We start from the raw sequence: 23,105 nt of genomic DNA, 5'->3' as shown, positions 1-23,105 counted from the left end.
ATCCATCTATATTTTCTTCCAATACCTTTAAAACTTTATTTTTTCTGTTTAGGTCTTTAACCCATCTGGATTGTACGTACAGTATGAGGTGTAGTGATATAAACTTTTTGTCCCTTGAATGAAAAGTCGATCCTAGATACTTTGGGCGGTTCAGAATATCAAAGATTTGTTGCCTGTAGATACTCTAGGGTATAAATACCACAGGAGAATGCTTTGCTTCTTCCTGATAGCACTCATTTTTCACTATGAGTTGATCATCTAGATGCTATGCTTTGAAAAGTTTGCTTCTGTGGGGCATAAATTTCTATTTGCATACTTAATATGTTTACCTTAGAAAATGTAGATAGTTAAACAAAATAAAGAAAAAAGAGCCATTTATACCTAATTCTAGAGCAAAACTACTATTTAGGTTTTGGAAGTAAAGTCTTCCCATCTTTTTCTACCAATGCACTAATAATGGCTAACATTTATTGAGTACTTTCTGTGTACCAGGTACTGTTTAGTTGTTTTATCTGTATTAATTGATCTGTTCTTCACAATAATCCCAATGCAGATAGGTGTAAGGGCCCACATTTTACAGATAAGGAAAATGAGGCACCAAACATGATTGATGGGATTTTTCATTTGTTTTTAATTTTTCATGTTTATGAAAATACTATTCATGTGGTTTTATAACTTTTTATGTTATTAATTGTCCTATGCATACCTCATATTCCATTAGCCATATCACAAGTTTTGGACATTTAAGTTATTTGCATACTTAAGTTATTATTAGGTTTCTATGACTATTCATTTAGCAAAATTCCTACCCACCTCTCTGTCCTTCTGATCTTCCTTCAATTTGGTGATCAAAAATTATTTTAATTTGCATTTCTTTGATCACCCAATGATACTGAATGTTTGTTATATATACTCCTGCTTTTTTTTTTCCTCTTCCCAAAATTGCTTTTCATTTTCCCAGCTGTATGTTGGTGTTCATCTTTTCCCTATTGACTTGTAAATTCTTTAGTAGTAAGCATAGCAAGCCTTTTTCATAGGTAAAGCTTAGGAAACTTCCCCACCCCAAAATTATATAAATATTCACTATTTCTTACACTTTGACTCTCTTCTATTTAATTCTCAAATTTAATTCATTTGGAATTGTGTGGAGAAGAAGGATATGTTGTAAGAAAGATACCTAAGCCCCCTTTCTCCCAAAATACTTATTTGACACAGGACCAGTTATTGAACAATCCATACTTTACCTCATTGGTTAAAAATGCAACCCTTGGCATATACTACTTTCTTATATGTAATCACTTAAGAATTTTCAGTTTTCTTGTTTCATTGATCCATTTGTTTATGCTCCAGAACAAGACTTATTAACTGTTCTGTAGTATGGTTTTAATTAGTAATCTACATTTCTGTCCTCCTGTAAATATAATAAATGTTCTTTTTTCCTTTTTACATCCGTAAGTTATTGCTAGAATGTGACCATCCACAGGTTCATATCCACAAAGTAGTGATGCAAGATATTTATTTCTAACCAAAGAGTTTTTTGCAATCTGTTCTGTGTGGTTGGAAACGAAGACACTGATCTATGCAAAGCAGGGGTTTTGAAAAGTCCACTGACCTTCTGCACCAATATGGATGTAATGAACACGCCACTGTATTAGAATGATGTCAATCTAGCAACTTGCCTGCCTTTAGAAAGAATTTTGACTAGGTGTGTGTTTAATTGATCATGTTCCATACGTGCCCTTTTTATACCTAGCCCTACTCACTCAATCCAAAACAAGTGACCAATGCCAGTGTGAAAAGTTTCTGTAAATAATGAATAATAAGAAGTAATCTTATGGCTTTTGTGATGAAGTGAGGCTTGTTTTATTTATGTTGGGTTTTGTTTTTTCCCCCCCTCTAGGTAGCCTTTCCAGTAAATATATGACTCAGGGAAAAGCCTCAGCGAAGAGGACCCAGCAGGAATCATGAGGGAAGGAAAATGCAGCACTCTAAATGGCCACTCAGGCGGTCCCATTCTCTTTGAAATTAGGTTCATTTCACAGGACACTGCAGTGTAGATCAGGCTTCTACTTAATACTCTAGGGAAATGTCAGATTTTTTTTTTTTAACTTAATGAAATTGTTAATGAGGAAAAAAAATTAATAGAGTCTACAAATCCCCATAGATATAAGGATTTTAAGAGAAAGCCATGACGTATGTATTTAAGCCAGGTTTTATTTTTTTTTTTAAGCCAGGTTTAAAAAAAAAAAAAAAAAGCATAATTGTGGGCCAGTATTCAGTGAATACAATTTCATGGTTTTTAATTCTTTCAGAGCACACTAAAACTGGTGTGCTGATAAACCCCTAGTAAATTACCCCTTCTTTTCCATCTATAAATCCCTTTTTTGTTTTGAAGAGGGGAGATTATATTTATTGTTGTTTACTGAATCCTTGCGTGAAAGCATATCAAATATGTGTGAACTGCTACTACTGTATTTACTACGATTTACAAGCCGATTTCATTGATATTTGTAGAAGTGATGACGCGAACACGAGTACATATTTGTGTGAGCCTTCCGGGGTATGCAGCGCCACTGAGGGGCTTTGGTTTTTTTCCCCCTCTCTAATTTTAAGTTGACATAAAATTACTATGCTCCTACAAATGAAGTAAGGGAAACGAATAGTCCTGTTTGCTGCTAAAAACATTTTCAAAGGAAAAATGACAAAATATAGAAGTGCTTTTTACTTTTTATGATACTCCGAAATTAGGGTGGAGAACTTTTAAAACTCCCTGAAGATGAAAGAGGCCATCTCTGCCAATCACAAGTTTGGTTGGTGTCATTTTGGGGTCTGACTGGAGCCCTCCTGGAACTGTTTCTCTAACTCCACAAGCCCTTCCAGAAGTAGTACGTGGCCAGAACTATGCCTCGGTTTATTTATCATTTTGAAATAAAATCAGAATTTCAACCTGTAATTTTATCCACATTCCTTTCTAGCGAGAGTCCTAATGTCGTGAGGAAACCAGATGGAGGGAGGGCAGTACAGAACTGCTCCTCTTCATCTGGCGCCCCCTCCTTGTGCTCATGCCAGCTGCTGGTCATCGGCCCCACTGTGCGCCAAGCTCTGGGACCGCGCAGAGGAGAGGCACAGACTTGGGGGGATGGAAACAGAGAAGGATGGAGAGGGTGTTTGCTGGGCAAGCGTTCCCAGGTAGGAGAGAGCTCAGAAAATAAGACATCTGTGAGCCCTTCTTTTCACCTACCGGAAGACATATTCCAGTTAAGGAAGAATCCTATCGCGAGGAACTACAGAATCTGGGCAAGTTGTGGTAGGATCAGCGATCGTTCCTTACTCAGCTTTAACGAACCCAAACTCCTGAAGTAAAACATGAATTATGTACCCTGGGCCGAAGCTGCTCCCCGTGACTTTCCTCAGCTGCTCCTCTTCTGATTTCTCTTGCCTTCAACTTGAAAGTGAGCTTGACCGGGCACACACTTCTCGTCACACTTTTTTTGGAAAGCTTAGTGATGCGGTCTTCTGGCATGATAGCAGAAATCAGAGACCGGCCTAATTTTTGTTTCCTGGTAGGTTTTATTTTTTTACTTGGATGCTCCAGTGTTTGTTTATCCCTATAAGTTTTGTGTCAGTGACTTTTGTCTGAAACCAAAGCAAATCCCATGTATCTCTAGCCCAGTTTGGTTTTTGGTTGTTGGGTTTTTTCCATCTTGGGAACGTGTGTTCTTTTTTTTTTTTTTCTCAAAAATGCTTTTGCCTTTTTTTCAGTATTCCTCTTTCTCCATGCTAGGAACACTTTTCAGATTTAATCTCCACATGACTGACTGGATTTTTGGTGTCATTCTGCTGTTTGCTGTTTCTCATGTGGATTTTGTCATTTCATTTATAACTGTCTTCAGCTTATTTCAGCCACCTTCCCTTTCCTCTCAATTTTAATTATCTTCCTCTTTATGGAAACCATGTTTTCTTATATCCTTTTGAGAATGTTAAAAAGCTTCCTACATTTTATTCTAATTCCTGTGCTAGATTTCAGTCCCTCACACTGGATCAACGGGACAGTGACCAGTGTTTACCAGCCCTGGAGAATGGATGACCCTAGGTTCTTTGCTCCCTTGGCGTGGGCCTGGTCACAGCCCCTTCTCAGTGCCCCAGCCAGGGGACAGCCGCATCTGCCCCACGCTGAGGCCAGCCCCTGGGGCGCAGTTACCATTGAGGCGCAGCTGGCCTGTTTCTCAACAGGCTCCACGAAGGCTCCACTAGCCCACTTCTCCTTTCCTCCTCCTCTCGGGAACAAACAGGAAGATGAACTCTATTCTTCCAGCCCCAGTCTACATGTTTTAATCCCTTGCTCAGTGCGTACATATCAACAGTGTGCGCCCTTTCTGAGATGTTACTAAAATGTTCTGACATGACTTCAGTATACTTTTCATTTTCAAATGTGTTTCACAAATGGTTTTATTTAAAAAAAAAAGTTCCTGAGTGGAAAAAATCCTGGGTAGGAAGGTCAAAAGGGTTCGTAGTGTTACAGGCAAAAAAAAGAAATTTGTTGACAAGAAAATAGAATTCAACAAAACTCCGATAAAACCGTGATACCGTGAAGATGCGCTCAGTACTATTTTCTTTGAAAGCAGGTGTGTTTACACAGCAGCCGTCAAGAATTTAGCGCATTTCACCGGGTGGAATTCTAGACTTAATTAGGGTCTGGCTCTGCCAGTTTTCCAGCAGACTGTGGCAATCCCCGTAGCCTCTCTCTGCACAGTTCAGTTTCCTTGCCTGCAAAATGGAAAGCATATCTGCCCTTTCACAGAGCAGTGATGCTCAAGGGAGGTCTTACTAGGAAAACACTTTAACGTCTAGAACCCTGAAACTAAGGGCCAAAGTGCACAGTGTTAAACATTTCCCTATTTTAAGTTCTTCCTATTGGTGGGAATCTAAATGTGGTTCCAGCTTGCCAACTCCTTCAGCAGTTAACTACGGCCGCCTCCTGACACCCCAGGGCAGCTGCTGCCCTGAGATAAGGGCAATCACATATTTCTTATACAGTGTTGAAAGCTTTCTTCTAACACCAGTTTAGCTCAGCCACCTACACCAGTTTCAAATAACATTAGGTATGCCTGACCCACAAACAAGTAGATTATGGGACTTACCACTCACATGCAAAACAGCCAGCCAAGTTAAAACAAAACTGAGTAGTGTGTATTAAATAGATGAACAAATCAAGCATACATGGGATCTTGAATCAGAACATTTAGAACTAGATTTTAAAAATACTTTCTGGCACACCCTACTAAAAGGCCAGAGTTTATGCATCATTTTTAAACTAGCAATGCCAATGCACCTGCCTAAAAAAACGGTGAGGCTGCTATGAGACTATGTGCTCGAGAGTGCTTTAAATTTTTTTTTAATGTTTATTTTTTTGAGAGAGAGACAGCATGAGCAGGGGAGGGGCAGAGAAAGAGGGAGACACAGAATCCGAAGCAGGTGCCAGGCTCCCAGCTGTCAGCACAGAGCCAGACGGCTGGCTCGAACTCAGGAACAGTGAGATCATGACCTGAGCCGAAGTCGGTGCTTAACCGACGGAGCCACCCAGGCGCCCCTCGAGGGTGCTTTTGAAACCTGTAACGTGCTACATGACTGCATAATGATATTTCAATAATTAAGAATGATACATGGCTTTTTTTTTTTTTACGTTTTATTAACACTATTTTTCAGAGCAGTTTTAGGTTCACAACAAAACAATGGAAAGTACAGAATTCCCAGATACCCCTGTCCCCACACAAGCCAAAACCCTGCACTATCCACATCCTGCACCAGGGTCGGGTATTTGTTAGAACTGACAGCCTATGTGGACACAACATTATCGCCCAAAGTCCGTTGTTTACATTAGGATTCATTCTTGGTGTGACACTTTCTATGGGTTTAGACAAATGTGGAATGGCATGTGTATCCACCGCTGTGGTTCCACGGTTTCACAGTATATGACATCTTTATCCATGAATAACTAGCAACCTTTATTGAGTTTCTAGTACTTAGGTGCCATACAATCTTCTAAGGGCTTTCCATTTAGTCTTCATAGCATCAGTAAGAGGAAGGGCACAAGAAGGAAAATATCCCCTCCCAAATCACCGAGCTAGGGGAGAGGAAGCCAAGATACAAACCCACCATACTACCATCGCCTAATCTCACTGCTTCTTTGTGCTTAGAGGGCTTAGAGGCAAAGATAACCATTCTCTTGCTGTCGTGCAGTTCTATTTCAGTAGCAGGGAGATAGAACTACCTAAGGGAATTCTGAACCATCCAAACCTATAGGCTCTAGGGGATGAAAGATAAATTGGGCTCTAAAACACACTGATTAGTTCTTTTCACATCAAAACACTGAACAAGAAATCTTTCCTCGCCATCACCATTCCACAGATCCTACTTTTCCCCTCTACCTCTAGCACTTCCACGAGAAAAGCCACCCATCCTTTATGTTCTCCTCCCCCCCCCTACTGCTAACCCTGCAGCACTTCTGTTCTCCAGAATCTCTCATTCTTTCCTGGACCCTCCATTGACCAGGCTTCCTGTGAGTGCATGCCTGGTATAATGCCTAAAGCTTAGGTGTACTTGGAGAATTAAAAGGCAGGAGGCCCTGAGCAGCCACTACAAGGTCTGACAGGCGTTCAACCAATCTTAGGGAATGGTTCTCGCTATGAATGTTGACAGATCTGTCCAATCACATCTTCGGGTTGGTCGGCGTTCCAAAGTCAGCACCTAAAAGCGAAACTTGCATTAGCACCATCTTCCAACATCCGGTGCGGTACAGCCCGCGGTGAGGAGGTAGCCTGGTGAGTATTTGGGTTGTTTATTTCGCGATTCTGCGGTTAAGTCCATGCTCTTAAGAACTGCCTAGCTGAACCAAAAAGAAGACCAACGTGTGTACCTGCGCCTCGGAACCCTTCTGCTTTGGAGAGCACCAGCGCTCGTGGCTCAGCGTTCTTAAGGAGTGACGCCGCATCTTGCCCAGGGGCAGGTCGTGGAGCGACACGCCTCCAGAGTCCACAAGTGCAGGCGTTCTGCGCGCCCCAGCCCCACTCCCCACGTAGCGCGGAGGCCGTCCTTGCAGACAACCTTGCCCCCGGCCCTTGCGCCTATCAAGTCACGTGCCCATGGCCGGAGCTCCGCGCCCCGCCCTCTGTCCGTCACTCACACTGCCCGCCCAATGGCGGCGGCGGGGGCGGGCTCGCGCGGGGCGGGGCCTGGGGCGCCGTGCGCAGGAGCTTGTGGCGTCAATGCGGCCGCTGTGTCCATGGAGAGAGGCTAAGGTGGCCGAGTTCCGGCCCGAGGCACCGGGGAGCCGGGACGGCGAGGATGTCGGCTTCGTTAGTCCGGGCCACTGTCCGGGCTGTGAGCAAGAGGAAGCTGCAGCCCACTCGGGCCGCCCTCACCCTGGTGAGTGGCCGGGGCGCTCGGTCGGGCGGGTGACATTGGTTCACCTCCGCCCTCTCGAGGAGGTCACGGAGGCAGGGCTCCGGGCGCGCTCCGCGGCCGCCGCGTCGCCGCCTTGCCCGCCTCGCCCGCCTCGCCCCGGCTGGAGAGGTAAACAAGCCCGGGCGGGGCTGCTCCACGGAAGCCTGGCGCCCCCGGTACTACGTTTCCCAGCAGGCCGCGCGCCGCCGCATGCGGAGGTTGGGGGACGCCGCGTGTGCGCGAGTCCCAGGCCGGCCGGGGCAGCCCGCCGCGAACCCAGGGGCGCGACTGTGCGTGCGTCGCGGGCCTTTCAGAGCTCGGCGCCCGGCACTCCGGGGAGTTTGGGGGAGGGAACCGCGACCCCTGCCCTCGAGGTGAGCCGGGAGGGCGGTAGCTCGCCGGGGGACCTCCGGGCGAGCGCGGCGAGCGACGTGAGAGCGCAGCTTCAACAAAGCCCACCCCTCGCCGAGATCAAGGCTGCAGCGCACAAAGGGTTTCTTCCTGGGGTCGGGGAGGGGAGGCTTTTTGAAACACCCTGTGTGCCTCCAGCAGGCCTCCGCCGCGGTCGGCTCTCACAAAGGACAAGGATAAAAATCTCTACCCTGGGTGAGCGTTTTCTAGGTGAAAGTTCAAACACACTCGGAGGGCACCAGAGTCCATACCGCACATGCTCACCGCAGGGCTTACCATGCATATACGGGATCCCTGGTGCACTGTGCAGTGGTTTGTTTTTTTTTTTCTTTTTAGCCTAGGGAAAACTCACATAACATTAACCACTTTAAAATGTACAATTCAATGGCATTTAGTACCAAGTGTTGTGCAACCATCACCTGTATCTCGTTCCAAAACATTTCACCCCGAGAAAACTCCCATGTCCGTTAAGCAGTCACTTGTGTTTGCCATTTTGAAAGAGTTGAATTTTATGGGAAAGCCTATGATCAGCATAACTTCTCACACACCCATCAAGAGATGAAGGAGAAGCCTTTGTGCAAGCATTCACCACCTAGAGAGTGGGAAAGTAGATTCTCTAAAGGAATCCTAGATTCCATTCAAGCTAATGCTATAAGAAAGCCTGTTGCCAGAAAACTAGTTGTAGCAAAACAGAAGAAAGTTGTGATGAGGCAGGAGAATTCACTTTTATAATGGTTCATTGTTTTCAGCCTGTACAGAGGTTATGCCGATTATTCTGTATTACTATTTTCTGTACCACCTGCCTGTTTTCATGTCTGGAAGGTATCATTATCTGAGCTTAGAATTTTCCAAGGTCTTGAAATCACAACAAGTTATACTAGAAGGCACGAGTCATACTTTGTGTCTTTCGGTCTCAGTTCACAAGTACTCAGAATTGGGGCACCTGGGTGGCTCAGTTGGTTAAGCCTCCGACTTCAATTCAGCTCATGATGTCAGTGGCTGGTGGGTTGGAGCCCTGCATCGGGCTCTGTGCTGACAGCTCGGAGCTTGGAGCCTGCTTCGGATTCTGTGTCTCCTTCTGTCTCTGCCCCTCCCCTGCTCACGCTCTGTCTCTCTCTCAAAATAAATAAACATTAAAAAAACAAAAAACATAGTACTCAGAATTGAAAAGAATTCTACCACTGGTAATGGTAGAGCCAGAAAGAGAAGTACAGAGACACTCTTGCCTTTTCTTTCTCCATCATTTAGCATATCATTACTTGCTCGTTCAAAATCTCTAAGTCATTCATTCCCTTTTGCTCCTTGTCATTCAGCTGACATTTAAGACCTCCTGTGTTTCAGTATAAGAAATGAATGTGTTACACAGTTTCCCACCCCCCAGGGACACAGTTGTGGGCCAGGCCTTGGCCACCCTTAGGAATTACTAGGAATAATGACAGCATACATTCTCAGACCTGAGCTGTCTACACTTACTTGCTCCTGCTTTATTACCTGTTACCACTTACCAGGCTAATTCTGCTAACAGAATTGTAGCAGCTCCTTACCGTGTCATGTCTTATTTCAGCAGGGCTCTGTTGTTGGCATCTGATCAAGTGTTCTGATTAACTTGCCAAAGTCCATTGTCTGAACTTAGCCTGTTTAACTGTCTGGGTGACTTTTTAAGTTTCTTTCCCTGTGATCTTAGCTGGTGCTAAAGACAAAGGTCCTTGCTGCTTTCCACCTGATGCAGTCGTTTTAATCCTAGCATATGTTCCCTAGTCTCCAGACATTATGGCATGCATGTATTGCTGTTTGTTAGTTTTCTAGTGTTTTTGCAAAAAATATTTTAAGTCCCAGCAGATATTTTAAGTCCCTTGCAAATATTTTAAGTGCAGAAGCAGGGAGGTGATCAAAGGGCTAATGAGTGAATGTGGATGAAAGCAAATGAAGCTAGAGATTTCAGTAAAAGGAGGAGGAAGAGATCAGCGCTACCTAGATGTATAAACTTCACACCAGGAATTTGACATGGCGCAAACTTGTTAAAGTGCTGTACCTGTGCAGCCTACCAGAGGTCATCAAAAGGCTAGGAAAAGGAATTGATGAAATGAAAACATGGTTCCATGCTTCCAAATTATCTACATTAACTGATGTTAATCCAGGAGAGGATTGGTGGGTTGCTGGAACAAAAGGCCTCATCTGGTGATAGGCTGCCCTAAACACTTTGGTGCAAACCAGAGATGGTTCCTTGATTGAATGTTTTAAGACTCCACCCCACCGCATGAAAGTGAGTACCTTTGGACATCTTCAGAGGCACATCCAAAGAGGATGCTGTCCCTACTCTACATATCCAGGAACTGACGGTTGAAATTGAGTTTGCAGGAGGCAGAGTGAAAAATGACAAAAGAACTTGAAGGCTTAACACTGCCCTGCTGGCAGAGGCTTTTATTTCCATTATTCTACAAATCAGAATTAATGTAACCATAATTTAGGATGAGGGGTATACCTACAGCTGTGCATAAAGCTCAAGCAAAGCTGTAAGAGAATAATGGTACATAGCCAGCATCATTCTTCATGAGCACAGAGAAGTTAATTCATTATGTTCAGTGGGTGCCTTAAGACTTAACTTTCCGGTGGCACCTGGTTGAGAAGGGCTAGGAAACAGTGTGATACTAGAGTCCCAGTAAGGAGCTGTTAATTCGTTGAAGGACAAGTACCAGAAGTCCTTCGGAACAGTGACCAAGCAGTAAGATTTCTGTATTTAGGCCATTTAAGGGTATTCTCCAAGAGGATGTGGAGAAACGGGAACCCTCTTGCACTGTTGGTGGGAATGCAAATTGGTGCAGCCGCGCTGGAAAGCAGTGTGGAGGTTCCTCAGAAAATTAAAAATAGACCTACCCTATGACCCAGCAATAGCACTGCTAGGAATTTACCCAAGGGATACAGGAGTACTGATGCATAGGGGCACTTGTACCCCAATGTTTATAGCAGCACTCTCAACAATAGCCAAATTATGGAAAGAGCCTAAATGTCCATCAACTGATGAATGGATAAAGAAATTGTGGTTTATATACACAATGGAATACTACGTGGCAATGAGAAAGAATGAAATATGGCCTTTTGTAGCAACGTGGATGGAACTGGGGGGAGAGGGAGGGAAAAAAATGGGGGAGGGGAAGGGAAAAAAAAAAAAGAGGTTAGAGTGGGAGAGAGCCAAAGCATAAGAGACTGTTAAAAACTGAGAACAAACTGAGGGTTGATGGGGGGTGGGAGGGAGGGGAGGGTAGGTGATGGGTATTGAGGAGGGCACCTTTTGGGATGAACACTGGGTGTTGTATGGAAACCAATTTGACAATAAATTTCATATATTGAAAAAAAAAAAAAAAGGGTATTCTCCAAGAAACCATTGGAAGTAGCCTAAATGTGTAACAATGAGAGATTGGTTAAATAAATTAGAGTAGATGGAATTGGTGAGTACATTCAGTTGGTGTAGTCACTGTAAATAATACTTTTTTTTTTTTAAGTTTGGGAGTCCTAACTCTTCGTTCTTTAACTTACTGTCTCTGTGCAAATCATTTAATCTTTAATACCTAAATCACAGAATTGTGAGAATAAGATGATGCATGTAAACCATTAAGCACCTGGAACGTACTTAGTAAATCGTTAATAACGTGTTTATTACCATGTATTAAATGAGAGACATGTTAAACTTTTAAAATGTGGGCTACATAATACACAGAGATGAATAGGAAAAGACAAAAGGGAAAACACTATAATGCCACCCCTAGCTGTTAAAGAACGAGTTAAAATATACTGTGACTTGTTCATTGGCTGCTAGTTACCATCTTCTAAACATTAAAATGCCGTATTTATAATGAAATTAAAATAGGTTGTAGTTGTTGGCGCGTGTTTAGTATACATAATCCTGGAGTTAGCTCTGGTTTTAATTTTGTTTTCTTGAACAGCAAAATACTAAAATTGCACGGGGAATTAAGGAAATACAGTGTTGCGAATGAAAAGTTTCTGCTACAAAAACAGGCTGAAATCTTTTTTTAAGGGCCTTTTGTCTTGTTCTGTGATATACATATGAGTAGATTAAAAACTATCTTTGTATTTAATCAAGTTTCAAGAATCTTAATTTTGTTTTAAGTTTATTTATTTATTTTGAGGGGAGAGAGGGGCAGAGAGAGAATCCCAGGCAGACTCCACACTGTCAGTGCAGAGACGATGCAGGGCTCGAACTCATGAACCACAACCAGGAGATCGTGACCTGATCCGAAGTCAGACACTTAACTGACCAAGCCACCCAGTGTCCCAGGAATCTTAATTTTTTTTTTTTTTTACATTTATTTATTTTTGAGAGACAGAGTGAGACAGAGCGTGAGCGGGGGAGGGGCAGAGAGAGAAGGAGACATGGAATCGGAAGCAGGCTCCAGACTCTGAGCAAGTGTTAAGCCCAGAGCCTGATGTGGGGCTCAAACCCATGAACCGTGAGATCATGACCTGAGCCGAAGTCGGTTGCTCAACTGACTGAGCCACCCAGACGCCCTGGAATCTTAAATTTTAATTCATTGGTCAAATCTCAGGTGAATAAGTCCTTAATTATACCTAAATTAAGGTATATTATACTTTCCTTGGAAAAGTATAGGTGTCTTAGTTGTTTGGGGGTAGTGCTTGGAAATTGGAAGGCTAACAGCCTGGAGCGTGTTGTTTAGCTGAAGTTCTCGCACTGTTTGCCAGATTGAGTTTACTTATTGCAGAGGTGCTAGTGTATGCAAATAGACAAAGAACCCAGCGTGATCCTCAGCTTCTGCCTGGCCCCAAGATACAGAGAGTACCTTTAAGAGCTAGCATTTTTTTTAAGTGCCACATGTTCCCTGTTAGTCATTCTGACTTGTTCTGAAAATCAAATTTCTCAGCAAGTTGTAAGATCCATATCTTTCCCTTAAATAAGTACTCAGCTGGGTTTCCATCATTAATAACACTCCTCGCAATGGAGTATGTTTGGTTTTGGCCTGACACAGGAGCATTAAGACTTGGTGTGGCTCCTATAATGACGTTTCCCAGGCACACCAGTTACTTTTCCCTTAACAGTACAAGGCGTGAAGTCAGCCGCTTTGGGATAGGGAGACCAGTCCAAGAATTGTTTTTACTTACTGTGTCTAAGTGTTTCCTACTAAGAGTTGAGAAGAGAAGAAAATACATCATTTTGGAAAGCCAAGTTAGGCGATTTAATCATCACTTGGAGATAAAAACCACAAGGGGCTGCTGACAGAGTAGTGTTGATACCCTGTCTACTTTGTTTTGGTCATGGAGGGGTGAATGGCGAACCCTCCTCATCTTTGACTTCCCAGCATCACAGGGCAAGTTATACTTGAAATGGATATTTTTCCATGGCCCTGCCTGGGGTTTTGTTTGTCTGTTTGTTTTTCACTTATTGGAAATCCTTTGCTCTTTGACAGTAGTTAGATTAAGGACAGTAGTTCGATTCAGGACTCAATGTGGGAAGTATGACCATGAAAATTACGGAAGCTAGTTTTTACTGGCAGTTGTTGAGAAGGACAAATGAGCGTTTTTAAAATCTTTTCAGAAATATTTCTGTAACTGTTTGAGGTTGATATGCCATAATATCAAGAGAAAAAAACCCACAAAATTCTCTTTTCCATTTCCTTCTTCTTCCCCCTGCGTACTGTTCCCTGTTGTCAGCTTTTGTCACACCGCTTGGCTCCTGTTCTGGTAGAATTGTGGGAAAAGGCTTTTTAATAGACCACCGACTGGTGGTGTTTTTGGGTTTTTTTACCTTTTTTTTTTTTTTTCTTTTGAATTGGGCTCTGCCCTGACAGCAGAGAGCTCAACACAGGGCTCAAACTCAGGAGCAGTGAGATCATGACCTTAGCTAAAGTCAGATGCTTAACCAACCGAGCCATCCAGGCGCCCCTAGTTTGTGTTTTTAAAAAATACTAGTCTCAATTTTCTAAATTGGTTTCGTGGCCTTTCTAAATTGGGTCCAGACTCTGCTTCAACATCCTTACCTGGCTGAGCCCCCTCCAGGCAGGCCAGAAGAGCACGCTTTGGGGCCATCCTTTGGGTCTGTTCCCTCAGCACGGGCTTGGGTTTTGGCTACAGTTGCTTCCGAGTCATAGGTCATAATATCCACTCCCTGGGATTTCACAAACCAGTAAGATGCCGGTACAAAAAACTGGAGGACCAGCACAGCGTTGCCAGCTGAGGAGCTAATAAAACAAAGTAGGAAGGACATGATGTCTTCACTAATATACTCTCTTCATTGTGATAAGGGCTGGTTTATATTGAGCTGTTTGTGCCTGGCACTGCTCAGAGTGTACTTCGTGAGCTCGTTTATTGAATCCTCACAACAGTCCTGAGGAGGAGGGTCTCTTCTCCCCATTTAAGCCAAGTCACAGGCTGGGACACAGCCAAGAAGTGGAGCAGGGATGCCCTGGAACAGACTTTCCACGGTCTGTCGCGGTGCTGACAGCACCGTGAAAAAGCAGATAGGATCCAAGAGTACCAGTTTGGTAAATGTTGGAAAATTGCACTTCCCGAGAAAGCGGGGTTGATGATGCTGATCCATCTTGAGGACAAATGGGCTAGATTAAACAACATTACTCCTGAAAAATGCCTCCCTGTGCTTGCTTCTGTAGTTGACTAACTTATTTCTGTTTGTCCGGATATCCTGAGATGTTGTTTTAAGCCACATTTAGTATCTGTGGGACCATGTGGCAGGACTGTACCGAGGCACACCCTGGGTTGATGCTGGTATCACTGTTTCCTGTATGCATTTTGACGAGTTTGACATAGATTAGGGGTAAGCAAAAAAAGCAATAGAGTTAATAATAATCAACAGAAAAACTGCCTGAAGATCGGCTTCCCCAGTGATTCCTTGAGTCATTCATTGACTGTTGAGCACCTGATCTCTGTGTTGGGAATTGTACTTGTGCTGAGCATGTAGTAGCAGCACAAAATAGATGCTCCTTGGAAAAATTACATTTGTGATGTAAGTAGAGAGTACCAGCGCTAATGACAGGGAGCTGACCTTGACGGGGGGGAGCAAGACTCAAAGGATGTTGCTAGAAGGTATTTTAAAAATCAAAATGGAGTCTCCTGGGTGGCTCAGTCGGTTAAGCGTCTGACTTCGACTCGGGTCATGATCTCACAGCTCATGAGTTCAAGCCCTACATCGGGCTGTGTGCTGACAGCTCGGACCCTGGAACCTGCTTTGGATTCTGTGTCTTCCTCTCTCTGCCCCTCCCACTCACGTTCTGTCTCTCTGGCAAAAATAAACGTTAAAAAAATTTTTTTTAATAAAAATAAAATGCTTTGAATTGAGAGTTCATATGTTTCTTTATAAAAGCCATAAAGTACTTGGGCAAGAGTGGAATATAAATTTGTCACATGAATTTGCTGAAGATAGACTTGAATAGTCTCAAAGGCTAGGGAACTATAAGGCTTAAAAAAGCAAGTTTTGCAGCTAAAAACTTAATAACTTGTTCTTTTTTCAGACACCTTCAGCAGTAAACAAGATAAAACAGCTTCTTAAAGATAAGCCTGAACACGTAAGTAAAACCAATCAGTTGAATATTTACTAAAAAAATTGAAGTCCTGTTTTCACAATGAATTTATCTTGTGATAAACAGTATGTTTTCATTGGTTAGGGATTTTCATTTAAAGAGTAAAGCTACACTCCAGCACTATCAACAATAGCCAAAGTATGGAGAAAGCCCAAATGTCCATCGATGGATGAATGGATTAGAAGATGTGGTATATATATACAACGGAGTATTACTCGGCAATCAGAAAGAATGAAATCTTGCCGTTTGCAACTACATGGATGGAACTGGAGGGTGTTACGCTAAGTGAAATTAGTCAGAGAAAGACAAATATCATGTGATTTCACTCATATGAGGACTTTAAGAGGCAAAAGAGATGAACATAAGGGAAACAAAAATAATATAAAAACAAGGAGGGGGACAAAACAGAAGAGACTCATAAATATGGAGAACAAACAGAGGGTGACTAGAGGGGTTGTGGGAGGGGGGATGGACTAAATGGGTAAGGGGCACTAAGGAATCTACTGAAATCCTTGTTGCACTATATGCTAACTAATTTGGATGTAAATTTAAAAAAGTTATGTTGAAAAAAAAAGAGTAAAGGTACACTCAAGGTTTTTAAAAAAAACAAAATTATTTCATAACAAGGTATTAAATGGAGAAGATATCATTTTGTGACCCCAGACTCTTGATTGTCATTCATCCTTCTAAGGGGCCACCTCCCATTGTCCTTCCCAACACAATCTGTACATTTTTAATCTGTCTACACCGGGGTTTCTCAGTCTCTGCACAGTTGATGTTTTGGGCCAGATAATTCTTTGTTGGAGGTGGAATGCAGGATGTTCAGTAGTATCCTGGGCCACTGCACATAGGTACCCGTGGCACTGCCCCACTCCTTAGTTGTAACAACCAATAATGATTCCCTGATGGGGACTACTGACCTAGACTATGCCTGTGCTTGTTTGTGTGTTATCTCTTCATACTTAGATAAAAGCATTCCATACATGCTGTGGTTACACTTGACTTTTTGTCCTTAATAATAATAGCTTGAGGTTCTTTCTGTGTCCTTACAGGAAGACCCACCTCATTCTTTTTAATGGTTGCATCTATTAGTGTGTTTTATCGAACAGGTTTTATTTATTTAGCCAACCGCCCATACTAACGGTCTTTGGGGTTGTTTACATCCAGTGCTGCCACAACCATCATGCAGCAAACATTTCGTGTCTGTAACGTGCTAGGCCCATTGCTTAGAGGGCTAAGCCTGTAAGCATGGTGTAGTGCACCTCCATGGCCTGTTCTAGACGCAGAATTGTGCAGTAGGGGGTGTGTGCCTCACCTTCATCTTAGTGCATTGTTAATTGCCTGTGGAATACCATAAATCACATCCAAGTACTAGACTATTAATATTGAGTAATTAGACTACAGAGTGGTTTCTAGCTTCTGTTGTGCGATCTACCTTACAATTGAATGAAGTTCTGGACGGTCCTCCTAAGAGTTACTGCATGCATATATCAGTATTCCAGCTCCATTGATAGATCGATGACCAAATGGACCACGAACTTAGCTGTGTAGATTTGAGGGATGTTTGTTCATAGTGACGTGAAAAGGATGGAACGCATACTTCGTTGGAGTCGCTGAGGGCACAGGCAATCCCTTTTCCAGACTCCAGGTACCTACAGCTGTATTTTCATGTATTCTGTAAGCGTCTGTATTCGTTCCTAGTAGTAGCACTTCCTGCTTGCTTGAGGCCTTTTATTGACAAAGATAAAAGCTAGCTTAAACCCATACTTAGGACATGTGCCTCCGAATTTGAGCTAGACGGTTTATTGATGGTGCCCAGTACGGGACACTCCCTCCCGTGTTCTTTCAGCTCTCTGAAAGTGAATAAGAGCACAGTTCTGTCTCCGTGTTGTGTAAGGGTATAAGACACACTCTGGTGAGCTTTCACAGCTCTGGTGAAAAAAATTTTAAATGAAGATGTTTTTGTATCCAGAATACGTGTATTAATATAACTGTGAAATTTGTTTTGTAATCAACTATAAGCAATACATACACATGTATTATTTCAAATGGTACAGGAAGATATGAAAGAGAAAGTTCCCCACCCCAGCTCCTCAGTCACAGAAATCCCACTCACTTGTAACCATTTGAGCCATTTCTTTTTTTATTTATTTGAGTTGACACATCTAAGGGATATGCTACACCAGTAATTGTTAAAACTTTATCAACTTAATATGATTGATTCCTTGCAATGAAAGATATAGAATTTGAACTACCATCTCCTGTCCCCTCCTCTTCAAGCGCTACTAATAAAATTTCATTTTAGCTCTTCCATTGGTCACTTTGATGTCATATGGTACAACCTCCATTTTTAAATTGATTTGTATTGTTTATATTATGTACTTTTATTTTACATAAAATAAAATTCACGAGTGGCGTAAAAAAAAAAAAAGGGGTATAAGACACACTCTGCTGTCTGAATGCTTCAGCTGTCCAGACTCCCAGGCACCCCAACATTGTAAGCCCCACTCTTTGCCACACGTCTTTCCTACTCCCTGTTTTCCTGAAGCAAGTGCACATTGCTGCTTTTGAGAGAATCAGGGTCTACTGGCTGAAATCCTCCTTTGTATGGTGATGGTTTTACCATACACTTCAATGAAAAAGCAGATAGGATCCAAGAGTAGGAATTTGGTAGGTGTTGTGAGGCAGTCACGTTAAGATAGACATTGGTATCTTAAAAGTGCGGTTTGGTCACCTTTTAAACTTCTTACGTCTGTGTTGGCTGCAATCTTCTGATTTCTGGTACTCGAGAATGTGTACACAGGTCTGCCTTAGAGTTAAGGCCCCGTGTAGAGGCAGGGTGATTGCCAGGTGACAGCCTGTGAGCCTCGGTGAACCTAGCCGCACAGAAAGTTCCTGAGAGCATCTCCTGCAGTGAGGTGGGGCACAAACAATCGAGAATTTGTAGGTAGCCGTCTCTGCCATCAGATACTTTTCTTTTTCCTTTAAAAAAAAAAAAATTCTTCATGTTTAGAATTAAAACTCTTCTTTAAGAGGCACCTGGCTGGCTCGGTCAGTAGAGCATGTGACTCTTGATCTCGGGGTGGTGAGTGCGCGCCCCGGGTGGGGCACAGCTTACTGTGGTACAGTGGACTACCGAGGCATTACATGCAAATGATAGTTGTGAAGGCTGATCACACGGAAAGATGACGTCTTACGTGGCAGAAACAAAGCAGACAATAAGACTTTTATTCCTGCTGTAATAAAACCTGTGTTTCGAGTGCATGTATATATGACGAGGACTGGAAGAAAAATGGGAAAACCATAGGAGATATTTTTTGTAGAGTGATAGTGACTGGCTTTTTGGAGTTTTGACCCCTCTGTACTGTTTTCTTTGCACATAATTGTTTTTTTATTTAAGGATCCCCACTAGTGTTGCAGTGATGTTTGTTAAATAGTTACATTTTTTAAGTGCATGTTCCCCCTGGTCCGCTTCCTAAAGGGACGTTTTATAGCCAGAAATCTAGTATTTATCTTTGAGCTTACGAAGAAACATACAGGGTCAACCAGCCAGGGTTTTTATGAATGTAATTGTTTAATATGTACTACTTTAAAACTTAAGTCTTATTTACAATGCTTTTTCAGGTAGGTCTGAAAGTTGGTGTCCGAACCAGGGGTTGTAATGGCCTTTCTTATACTCTAGAATATACAAAGACAAAAGGAGATTCTGATGAAGAAGTTGTTCAAGACGGTGAGTTTTAAGCAAACTGGGCGTCAAATCTTTAACCTTGAACGGCAGGAAGAGTCAAGATGATAGTAGGAATGCGTATGTGGTGCTCAGTGTATCTGGTTTGATGGCCTTTCATGTATTAAGTGATTCATACACAGCAGCTGAGTGAGAATGGTACCATGTCATGCCCCATTTTACAGATGAAGAAACTGAGGCATGGAGAGGTTACATAGCTGGCTTCAGGTCTCTCCGCTAATTAGGTGGCCTAGTGAGAAGTTGAACCTAATCAGATTCACTCCAGAGGCTGTGCTCTTAGTAACTGGCGGATTATCATTTGTGTGTTTATTTCAGTTACAAAAAATAATCACTGTGTGCAGAAAGGTTTTAAAATGATTAAACTTCATACTGAACCACACATCGTGTGTGAAGCAGCAGTTTGACGTCTGTACCAAATAAGTAATGTCATCTCATGCTTTTGAGGAATCTGTATTTTTCATTTTTATTTAAAATGTCAGTGCTTTAATTATGTCCTGCCTCCTGCCCCAACCCAAGAATCTGATAAAACCTATTGAAAACAAAAAACTACCTATTTTTGTTAATAGGTAGTTTTTATTTTTTCTTTTATTTTAGAGAAAGAGCGAGTGGGGGAGAGGGGGAGAGACAGAATCTTAAGCAGGCTTCATGCCCAACACAGGGCTCGATCCCACCACCCTGGGATCATGACCTGAGTCAGAATCAAGAGTTGAACGTAACCGACTGAGCCACCCAGGTGGCCCAGTATGTTGTTTTTTAGATCGATACATTAAATATCTTAAATGTTTTCATTTTTAAGAAGAGGAGTTCTAATAATTATGTGTAGTTTATATATGAGTAATTACTAAGTTTCTTATAAGGAGGAAAGCTTTCTCTTTTTTATTTTATTATTTTTTTAAGTTTTGGGTTTTTTTTTTTTAATTTTTTTTGAATGTTTATTTATCTTAGAGCGTGCAAGCAGGGGAGGGGCAGAGAGAGAGGGAGACACAGAATCCAAAGCAGGTCCCAGGCTCTGAGCTGTCAGCACAGAGCCTGATGCGGTCTTGTTTTCATGAACTGCGAGATCATGACCTGAACTAAAGTCAGATGCTTAACCACTGAGCCACCCAGGCACCCTGGAAAGCTTTCTTCAGCTGATTATATTTACGAAGATACCAACTTCTACCTGTGTAATTACTAGGGAGTTAGGTTGTTACCAGTTTTCCGGCCCCTAAGCACAAAACGGCTGCGGTGCACTGGTTGGTCTTATGAAACCAGCCCAGTGTGTCACGGTCCTTGTGTGCCTCTAGGCTTGCCATTGTGTCATGTGTACAGATGTCGTTGCAGAGTTCTCGCACGTTTTCCGGACTTTGTCTTTAGAGAAGTCTCACCGAGAGTATACTCATTTCCTTCATATTGCATATTGGAAAAAGGAGTGAAGTGCAAAGCAAATTCTAGTTTTGCATAGAATTGTCATGGGATTGGCTTATATACAACAGTCTAGCCAGTGTCATTGTGTTTGACTTAGGTTATTGGGTGGAAAAGAAGGGACAGACAGGAAACTGAGCACTAAATCCCTTAAAGGAAATAGTGGGACTGATCTAGAAGCTTCCTGTTTGACTTTTGTGAGTGGTTACTCTGCAGGTTTTATTTATGTGACACTTGTTTTCTTCTCCCCCCAGGAGTCAGAGTGTTCATCGAGAAGAAAGCACAACTGACACTTTTAGGAACAGAAATGGACTATGTTGAAGATAAGTTATCCAGTGAGTTTGTTTTCAATAACCCAAACATCAAAGGAACGTGTGGCTGTGGAGAAAGCTTTAATATTTGACTGCTCTGGCTGTGACCTCCGGGAACACTCATGGAAGTCCTAGGGCTTACTGAAGAAATGATGTGACTGTCGCGTGCTGAAAGGTTATAATGTATGACTGCCTTATGAGAAAAATAAAATGATGCATTTTGAAAGTGAAGCCAGTGTATTAGATTCCTAAAGAAGTGATATTTGTATTATTTTTAAAGGGCAGAAGATGAGAAGCCATTATTCTCTTTGAGTCATTTTCCTGATCTATAAAGAAAAAAAATCCTATCCTGCACTTCCTTGTCTTCATCCTTTTTATTAGAACCAGTTTCATGAAAGTCGCCTTCCTGGGAGGATTTCAGGAAACATACTTGATACACGTGCACTGCATAGATCTCCATTGAATGGTGCGAATGTGCATTTACCAACCAGATTGATGGCTCTTAAAGTTCAGAGGCGGAAGATCCTGACTGCTGGCGGGACGCGGGAGTGCACTGTTTTTTCTACCCAAACTTGGTAGAGCGTTTCTACATTTTTGTCCCAAATTTCATTGTCAGATGCCTCATTTGCTTTACCCCTTAGCAGCAGCTGACAGACGAAAGTATCGAGCAAAGGTTTCCTTGAACTGCAGTGCAGAAAGGTTCTGAGCAGTGTCATCTAAAGGTAAGAATTACTTAACCCACCATTTTTAATCCATTTCTTTTGCCACCCTCAGTGCCCCCTCCACGGTGGAGTCTCAGGCTGGCTTAGATCCTTTTGGTTGAAAGGTGTCTAAAAAGCCATCCAGTCCACCCCTCAATTCTATACCTGGGGTACAACCCCCGGGGAAGCTAAAGGACTTCTGTCCACCCTCACACCGTAGGCTCTGTAGCAGGGGAGCTGGGACCACTCTCGTGTCCCCTTGTGTGTAGGGGACACGCCGGCTCCACAGTCTGAGGCAGGCAGCAACGCTCAGCGTGTAGACTGGCTTCTCTATCTAGTTGGCATTCTGATAAGATTTTCCTGTAATTTGACAAAGATCGTTATTTAGTTTATTTTAATTTGAGAAGAATCTTATTTTAAAACCCACTCATGTGAATTACCGTCTTGTTTCTTTAGAACTATGAGACATGTTTTTTACAGTAGAGAGGACACTGTAGCGCCCCAGAAATATCCTTCTCGAATGTTGAGGGTCTTCATGAGGGCCGAACATGAGGGTGTTTTCTTCAAATTCCCAGTACGTGTACGTTTTCTGAATCTCAAGTTCAGTGAAATTCTTAACCTAACATTGTCACTACCACCTTTTCTTTGACAGTGTTCCTTTTGTCATTTAGTGATTTTCCTGGGTTTGACATACTAAGTGTTCTACAACACTTGCTTTTTTTGAAAGCCGTTCTCATGAGGTAGCTGTCACACTTCTGTCCGTCCTGCTTACTGAAGTACCCGGCACGGAATGCACCAAAGCCTAGCACGGTGGCTCTGTAGGTGCTTGCGAGTTCGTATTGTTAATACACTTGTCAGTCCACCTGTCATTTGTGCAATACTGTACGTGTGTAGAGAATGAATTGTCAATAAAAAAGAACGTGGCCTCTGTGGGATCGTAAGACTGCCTTTTCTTTGTAAGGAAGAAGGGTTTGGGAATAGTAGCTGTAGCTGTTGCTGTAGCTGTAATGGCTGCGTTTTTCTAACCAGTCTCGTCGCTAGCGGGAATTCTCCCCACCCGATGCATTTGTGTCCAGTCTTCTGGCGTCGTTCTCCATTTGGCCCTCTGACAGACAGAGCCTTTGGGATCGCTCTTGGCCCCAGAGACCTGAGCATCGCCTTTCTTCAGCCTTGTCTCCTCCCCACTTCCCTTCCTCCCTCTCACACGGACTCCTTCTTACAGCCCCCTGTGTCCTTGTCCCTACCTGCGATGCTGTTCCCACATCCGTCATCCAGGCTTTATGTTCACCTCCAGAAAGGTTCTCAGCCGTTCACCTCAGGCATCTTTGGAAGCACCTGCTGTCCAAGCCCTGAGGTTTCACAGATGACCGGAGACAGTCCCTGACCTCAGCCATCTTAGAATGGACAAATGAGACACCCATGAAGAGAGTAGGGTAAGTGTCGTGATAGGTAAAATGTGACACCGACTTGCTCCATGCCAGGAGCTGTTCCAGTATCATCTTCACAACAAGCTAGTGAAGTAGGT

General features: G+C 42.8%; 2 protein-coding genes and 2 long non-coding RNA genes across 7 annotated transcripts in view; 2 read left to right on the top strand and 2 right to left on the bottom strand.

Moving 5' to 3' along the window:
* TUT7 (terminal uridylyl transferase 7) overlaps nt 1-20,956 on the top strand; it is a 77,698-nt gene extending 56,742 nt beyond the window's left edge. The window contains exons 26-28 of one of the 3 annotated variants that reach the window (XM_049653856.1): nt 1,901-6,821; nt 15,351-15,404; nt 20,823-20,956. In XM_049653856.1, the coding sequence (XP_049509813.1) occupies nt 1,901-1,968 (68 nt within the window). In that variant the 3' untranslated portion in view covers nt 1,969-6,821; nt 15,351-15,404; nt 20,823-20,956. Of the gene's footprint in view, nt 1-1,900; nt 6,822-15,350; nt 15,405-20,822 lie in introns of those variants that run through there. The other 2 variants (XM_049653915.1, XM_049653784.1) reach the window with 2 other exon arrangements.
* Nucleotides 6,380-7,216, bottom strand: LOC125939532 (uncharacterized). Its single transcript, XR_007463093.1, has 2 exons — nt 6,917-7,216; nt 6,380-6,747 (listed from the first exon to the last, which is right to left on the bottom strand). It is a non-coding gene; the product is annotated as an uncharacterized LOC125939532 (long non-coding RNA).
* Nucleotides 7,250-22,509, top strand: ISCA1 (iron-sulfur cluster assembly 1). 2 transcript variants are annotated; one of them, XR_007463061.1, is made up of 5 exons: nt 7,257-7,425; nt 15,351-15,404; nt 19,044-19,149; nt 20,823-21,601; nt 22,233-22,509. XR_007463061.1 is itself a non-coding variant. In XM_049654935.1 (4 exons), exons 1-4 carry the CDS (start codon nt 7,345-7,347, stop codon nt 20,969-20,971), a joined length of 390 nt encoding a protein of 129 aa, XP_049510892.1. In that variant the 5' UTR covers nt 7,250-7,344; the 3' UTR covers nt 20,972-21,110. The 2 variants fall into 2 exon arrangements, 1 of the variants encoding a protein (XP_049510892.1); XM_049654935.1 differs by lacking the exon at nt 22,233-22,509 and having other exon boundaries at nt 7,250-7,425; nt 20,823-21,110.
* Nucleotides 21,635-22,909, bottom strand: LOC125939586 (uncharacterized). Its single transcript, XR_007453379.1, has 2 exons — nt 22,825-22,909; nt 21,635-21,940 (listed from the first exon to the last, which is right to left on the bottom strand). It is a non-coding gene; the product is annotated as an uncharacterized LOC125939586 (long non-coding RNA).
* Nucleotides 22,910-23,105: the final 196 nt, after the last annotated feature.

The sequence above is a fragment of the Panthera uncia genome, chromosome D4, assembly GCF_023721935.1.
Source record: "Panthera uncia isolate 11264 chromosome D4, Puncia_PCG_1.0, whole genome shotgun sequence".
Classification (NCBI taxonomy): Eukaryota; Metazoa; Chordata; class Mammalia; order Carnivora; family Felidae; genus Panthera; species Panthera uncia.
The sequence above is the reverse complement of the archived record's forward strand: the minus strand, read 5'-3'. Positions and strand labels throughout refer to the sequence as shown.